Genomic DNA, 7199 nt, shown 5'->3' with positions numbered 1-7199 from the left:
TCGAAAAAATATTTTGAAGTCTTAGCTCCTGGTGCCTGTGAATGTGACTGTATTTAGAAATAGGGTCTTTGCAAATGCATTCAAGTTAAGATTAATTAACTTAATTAATTAGGAACACACTGAATTAATCCGGAATTGATTGGATTAGGGTGGGCATTAAGCCAGTGTGACTGGTATCCTTATAAGAAAAGACTCACAGACACATGGGGACACCACCACATGACAACAGAGGAAGAGACTGAAGTGATACATCTATTAATACAAGCCAAAGATTATGAAGAATTGCCAGCAACACCAAAAGCTAAGCACAGAACAGATTCTTCCCTAGAGCCTTCAGAGAGAGAGAGCATGGCCCTGCTGACACCTTGATTTCAGAGTTCTAGTCTCCAGAACTGTGAGAGAGTAAATTTCTATTGTTTTAAACCACCTAGTTTATGGGTTTTTGTTACAGGAGCCCTAGGAAACTACTGCATATGCTACAGATTATATCTGAACATCTATCCCAAAACATACAAAGCTTGCCTTCTTATAGTAAAGCTGGCACCACTCAGTAGGATGTTCCTTTGCACAATATGACGCTCCTGAAGGTCTTTGTTATATCAGATGAATACCTCAGTGCTCTAAACCTACTTCTGCAGTTAGTCTTACTATTTGTTACAGTATCACAAAAAGTAAGACATTCAATTCATGAAAACTCGTTAAAAAACTGGTCAGATATTTATATTGAAACCCAAGCAGGGAATCAAATGATTAGATGACCAAGACCACTCTCTGTGTACCAGCCAGAAGATTTTTAGACATTTACAGCTAGATTTTAGCCTCTCCCAAATCCTGTCTGGTTACAGTGGCAAGAATATACGGAGACAGACCAGACTGTGTTTAGGCAGGAATGGGGGGCTGGCTTGCTAGATTCAGAATTAGTAATTACTGACAACACTCCAAAGAATAGTGAGAAAAATACATTTTGGCTGAAAATCAATAGTTTGCCTACTCATTTGAACATTGTATATTTTGTGGTGGATAGTTTAGAAAATGCTTGGTTGTGAATATGTGCAACAACTGCTCTCCCTTCCAGCTTTCTTACCATAGGTCCCATCTTCCTCCTCTCTGCCCTTCACCTACCCTAGAAGACTGCTCTGTAAATTCCCATCCCATATCTGGACAACCTGAAATGTAGCAGCGTGCTGGTTAAGCCCAGTCACATTTAGGTTCTGGACTTCAATCCCAAAGAAAACCTCAGCGGATAATAACAATGTATCTATTGTATGGGGTTGTTTTGAGAATTGGATGACAGTGCCTGGACTATAGTAAATGTTGTGGGGAAAAGAATTTTTACAAAACAGAGAGACAAGGAGCAATGGCCACACCTCAAGTTATTTCTGACCACCAGAATCCTAAATGGAGCTCTGTAAAAGCTAGTGAACCCTGGAATATCATAATCTTTTAATTCACAGAAACAGACAAATGTGAAAAGTGGTCCTGATAATAGAGAGGCATCAAACAGAAAAAACAGGAGTAGTGAGTAAAAATTTCCCACAATTTCTGAGAGCTTCAGGAGCTCTTAAATAGTTCTTAAATGAGTGTTTGATTCTTTTCCCTAAATCTCCAAGTTGCCTTTACATTGCTCAGGACTGTGGGGTCAGCAGCTGAGTAAGGTGACAAGGGAGAAGAGAATGCAGATTATTATTTATGGTGCTCCTATATCATGCATTATGTTTCTGGGACAGTGCTAAGCAATCTAATTCTGTGAATTCCACAGAATCCACCAGGAGTTATAACTGTTATCATAAGCCTTCTAGTTGATGGGGGAGCCCAACGAGTTAGGTTATTATTTGAAGTTCTTTTCAGATTCTTCAGTATGACACCACTGCATTATAAAATCACAATTATTAGATGTCAATTTTACAAATATTTTTATATATTTTCTGTTACCCTGAGAGCTTATATTAAAATAACTTGACACTTTATCTGATAGCTGACTCATATTACTGCAGAATTGTTTTTAAAAAATAAGGCAATAAAAGGCAGCCACAGGAAAAATTGACAATTAAGAATATGTCTTTAAATTCCTTGTATAACACCTGGATGTTTTTCTTCAATATGAATCTGTTATAGGGTGATGCTTGCTTAAAAGGAATTGACTCTTCTATGACTTTTCAGAATAGAAGAGAATAAGTTAACCTCTGAGTTACCTGAGGTAAGCTGAATGCAATGCTTCCTGGAACCACTGATGGATGAGTCCTCAGTGTGAATGTGTACCTGTGATTGGGAGAGGTCCTCACAACCACATGCCTAAAAGACAGAAACACAGTCAGTACTCCATATCAAAGGAAATGAAGAACATAATTTCCAAGTGTGTTTCTTTCTAAACTGATGTTTGGTAAGTATCAGGTGGAAATATGGCATCATATGAGTCTTGAAGGAAAAGAACCAATTTAGTTTCTAAAAACTGTCAGCGATTCAATGTTTTCCAGACATAAAGGAGCACCTTGGGCCAAACACACAATACGTAGAATCCAGCCAAATTATCATGCTTTAAAAAAAAGGCTTATTGGAAAGAAAAAAAAAATTAAAAACAACGAAGTAGAATCCAGCCAAGTTCAACAGAGTACATACCATCCCAAATATCAACTTCATTACATTTCTAGTTTACATAAAACTGAAGCTAGCGATTCACAGTCCTTGATATCAAGCAAAAGCTAGATGAATTTCCAATCCTGAAAATTATTTCACATCCTAATAAAATAAAGGTAGGAGAATCAAAGAAAGAAGAGGTAGGATGTAGCAGTCAACAACCCCAAAAGTTAGCTTTTAGGACTATTCATTATATCACTGTGCAGACTTTCTCAACAGGTTGAAACAACCACCACCTATAAAATGAAAAGGATGGCAAAATGAAAAATTTCCCCAAATACATCAGCTTTCATATAGATAACAATACTTACTATTTCAAGAATTTTGTTCTAATTCCCTGCTCAGAAATTACTCATAAATAAAATAGTCATCTCAGGATAATCTCCTACACCAAATAAGTAACAAGGACTATGCTTGAGATAGAAGTTTCCAATTCCGTTATGCAATAGCGCTTTTTTCTTTTTAAAGAGAGCGGGTCTCGCTATGTGCCCAGGCTGGCCTCGAACTCCTGGGCTCAAAAGACCCTCCTGCCTCAGCCTCCCAAGTAGCTGAGACTACAGGCGAGCACAATTGCACCCAGCTCACTATCTTTTTTAAAATTATCTTTCACAATGCTATAATTTTTAATGTTAATAGTTAATGTTGCTATATATATTACTTTCCACTAGAACACATGTTCCTTATATATATTTTAAGTAATCTCATGAATACAATGAACATTTAACATATGCAAAAGGAATCCATAAACAAATTCTTACATTGATTATCTATACTTCAGTTAACTGTTGAAAGCCCTGTGTTCAATTTGGCATCACAGAATGCTTAGCACTGGAAACAAAGTTAATACAATGATATAGTGCAGACTCTTACTGTGAAGCCCACAACCCGAGATGATTAGCAATTCTAATTCTGTGAAACCCAGGTATTTTACAAACAGCTTTAGAAAAAAAAGCAGCGTTAAAATCCTTCCACCTTGTTTCTTATCTTTGTTTTGGTACAGACCCTTCATCTCCTTAGCTGTACAACCTCAGAAGCATATGGTTAGCACTGAACTTGTAGCAGGGTCTTTACAAGTTCTGGCGGTGGGTGATGTGAATCAGTGAAATAAATTACAGTGAGAAATGCATTTAAGGACTATACATTTGTTGTGTTTCTTCCAATTTTCATGTCTTTTGGATTATCATAGTAATAATGATCGTAACAGCTAATATTTATTGAGGGCTTATTAACAGGCAAGGCGCTGTTCTAAGTGCTTTTTTGTGTAACTTAATTTTCACAACTACTCTGAGGAAGATATTATCATCATCTCCATTTTACAGATCAGGACATGGAGGCACAGAGATGGTAAATAACTTATCCGCAGTCACCTAGATTGTAACTGGCAGAGCCAGGATCCAAACTCCATCAATCTAACTCCAGACCCAAACACCTAATAACCATGCTATATATGATTCACATAATGAGTATATTTAGCTCTGCTAAGAAAATTGGTAAAAAATAAAAAGTTATATATAAAAAGCTGTATAGGATTTTTAAAACATTATACAATACTTATCAAAGTTTGACAAAGTAATGATTGAAATGCATAACTCTTTCTCAACTGTTTGATTTTCCAAATCAGCAAGAATAATAAAAAAATTATTTTCAAAAATTTCCTAAAAATGACTCTATGGAAGTTTCCAAAATACCACTTAGCAGGTTAAAGAAAACAAAGTCAGATACTCACTGGCCAGACTGGAAATCCCTTTCATTCACAACTGCACAGTTAGTTAAAGATAATTCATCTGTAGGACATCTCGCAGCTTGCATACTCTGTAAGAATCAATGATTAGGAAAATAAAATTAAGTCATGTTTTATCACCTTAAAGATTATTTTATACCTTCCTGTCCTCTATTCTTTATCACTACCAATGCTGTGGTGAACATCTTTTGTTTTTGACTCCCAGCATCTCTTCTTCTGCAGCAATAGCAAACCCTTTCTTTGGGAAACTGTTCCTGCCCCATTTCATGTGGTTTTGTGGGACTACCAATCACAGCACACATGCAACCACACATATTTCTGTCTCACCCATGGGATTTTATATTGTCAGGGTTGCTCTTTGAGAGGTGTCCTGGTTCTTTGGCTCCTTGCTTGGAAAAATTGCAAGCAAGGCCAGCGCAACAGAGTGATGCTTCTACACAAGCAGCTTTTATCGCAGGCTTCAAGCATGCAAAGCAAAAGCACATGTCCGTTTCAGAAGGAGAAAGGAGTCTGTCTCTGTGAGTAGAGAGGTCTTAACACATTTTAATTTTTATGTCTGCACCTTATGATATGCTAAATGTGGGCCAAATATTCATTATTTTTCTGGGAAAAGAGTGTTCTTGGAGCTAAGAGCGCTCCCCAATTTTATCCTTATCGGGTAACTTCCAGTGTTGCCAGGGCATTTGTAAACTGTCATGACACTGGTGGCTGTGATTTTTACTATGCTAATGTATATTAATGGCGGGAAGGTTACCTTTGGTCATGAGCTCCTAGTTTCTGTGCATGTTCCTGGCCTGGCAGGAAAAGTCCCTAACCTCAAATTCTTGCTGTTGTGGGTTTGATTCTAGATGCTCATTGGCCTCCTCATATTCACGCCTCTCCTCTTTTCCTACGGTTAGCACTGCCAACCTGCACCTGTCCCTAACAATATCTACAAGCACTAGAAGGTACTCTTCCTTGCCACATCACCACATGGAGAAAGACTTTCCACTCTAAAACAGTAAAACTGTCAGAGACACAAACTAATAGATACATGAAAACACAGACCTGGCAACCAAGTTAAAGTCCTTGAGACTAATCCTGAATGTAGGTTATGAGCCAATAAATTCTTTTTTGCTCAAGTTTTTTGAAATTGGTTTTCTCTCTCTCAAGAGAAGAATCTTGACTGATAAAAATACAATGAAGTAAATTCAGTAAATTTGATAAAATATATTATGAAAAAATATCTTTTTATTAGAGATCTCAAGTGGCTATGAACCATATCTCCTATAGATTGAGAAAAACCATCTTCTAAATATGGCTCAACAAAATCATTACAGGGTATATTTAAAATAAAAAAACAACAATCAGGCTTTTTGGTCAATAGCTACTGGCAAAACATTCCCTCATATAATATATTTAACCAATAGCCCCTTTCATCATTCTCTAGGGCTTCCTAGTGAGCTCAGGAACTCAGTCATTGTCTGTTTATGAGGAAAGAGCTCATTCCTGAAACCTCAAGCCAAAGCTGATTATTCTTAAATTTGTCTCCCAAATATGAAATTATAGGGGGAAATTATTACGTTTTGCTTTGCTTTTGTTTTAAAAGGCTAGTTTTGTTATTATTAGTTGTTTAGGGCAGTAGTCTCTAAAGAGGGATATATGCACTCGAAGGGTTTATAAAATAATCCTTTGGTGTGTAAGAAGAAAATACTATTAGTTCTACTTATATTTATTTTATACCAATTTTTATTGAAGATGAACCTCACTTTAAGTGTATATTCTGCCTTAAGATATAACCTAACGGCACTAGCAAAGTCCTCATAATCTGCCAGACTTTTAAGTATTCACAGCAAGAGATAAACCTCTATAATTTTTCCAATTATGTTTAAAATCATATGTTATTTAATCTAACACTTCACAAAAGTGTATGAAAGTAAGTGTCAAAACTACTAAGGAGTTCCTAAAAGACAAAAAGCCATGGACCATAGTAAAAATGGCTGACGTGATACACAGAAAACAAAATGATGACAAATATATTCTTTTATTAGAAATACAGTCAAAAGATCTTAGAAAACCCTAAAGAGTGGATGATATAAGGACAAATTACAGTGTGTAAAGTTTGTTATATAGTTGGATCAAAATACAAATGTCTCTTTCATCTTAGGGTATTTGCTGGGTAATTATGAAATACACCAAGAACTACAATTTTGTAGGACTACGGTCCTCAAACCCCGGGCCAAGGACTAGTAGCAGTCCGTTGCCTGTTAGGAACTGGGCCACCCAAGCCAGCGAAGCTTCATCTGTATTTACAGCTACTTCCCAATGCTGGCATCACCGCATAAGCTCCGCCTCCTGTCAGATCAGCAGTGGCATTAGATTCTCATAGGAGCATGAACCCTACTGTAAATTGCACATGTGAAGGATCTAGGTTGCTTGCTCCTTATGAGAATCTAATGCCTGATGATCTGAGGTGGAGCTGAGGCAGTGATGCTAGCGCTGGGGAGTGGCTGCAAATGCAGATTATTATTAGCAGAGAAGTTTGACTGCACAATAAATGTAATGCGCTTAAATCATCTCAAAACCATCACCCCCACCCTTGTCCGCGGAAAAACTGTCTTCCATGAAACCAGTCCCTGGTGCCAAAAAGGTTGGGGACCACAGTGTAGGATACCAAGGAACAAAGTACTGAAGAGGATATATTCTCAACTGAAAATGAAACAATGTGCTTTATGGGGAAACTGTAACCACAGATGGAAGGACTGCTTTGACCAGAATTTTTTTTAAAAATTCCGGAATAGTTTGACCAGAATTTTAAAAAAAGAATTCCAGAATTACAAAGATA

At 37.0% G+C, this 7199-nt stretch overlaps 1 protein-coding gene across 1 annotated transcript in view; it reads right to left on the bottom strand.

Moving 5' to 3' along the window:
• NSF (N-ethylmaleimide-sensitive factor) overlaps nucleotides 1-7199 on the bottom strand; it is a 187097-nt gene that overhangs the window by 133659 nt on the left and 46239 nt on the right. Inside the window, exons 2-3 of the mRNA XM_012655230.1 lie at nucleotides 4361-4446; nucleotides 2193-2292 (exon numbers count right to left, since the gene is read on the bottom strand). Of these exons, the coding sequence (XP_012510684.1) occupies nucleotides 2193-2292; nucleotides 4361-4446 (186 nt within the window). The remainder of the gene's footprint in view (nucleotides 1-2192; nucleotides 2293-4360; nucleotides 4447-7199) is intronic.

This window comes from Propithecus coquereli, unplaced genomic scaffold, assembly GCF_000956105.1.
Source record: "Propithecus coquereli isolate 6110/MARCELLA unplaced genomic scaffold, Pcoq_1.0 Scaffold469, whole genome shotgun sequence".
In the NCBI taxonomy this organism is placed as follows: Eukaryota; Metazoa; Chordata; class Mammalia; order Primates; family Indriidae; genus Propithecus; species Propithecus coquereli.
Note: the sequence above shows the minus strand (reverse complement) of the source record. Positions and strands in the feature narration are given on the sequence as shown.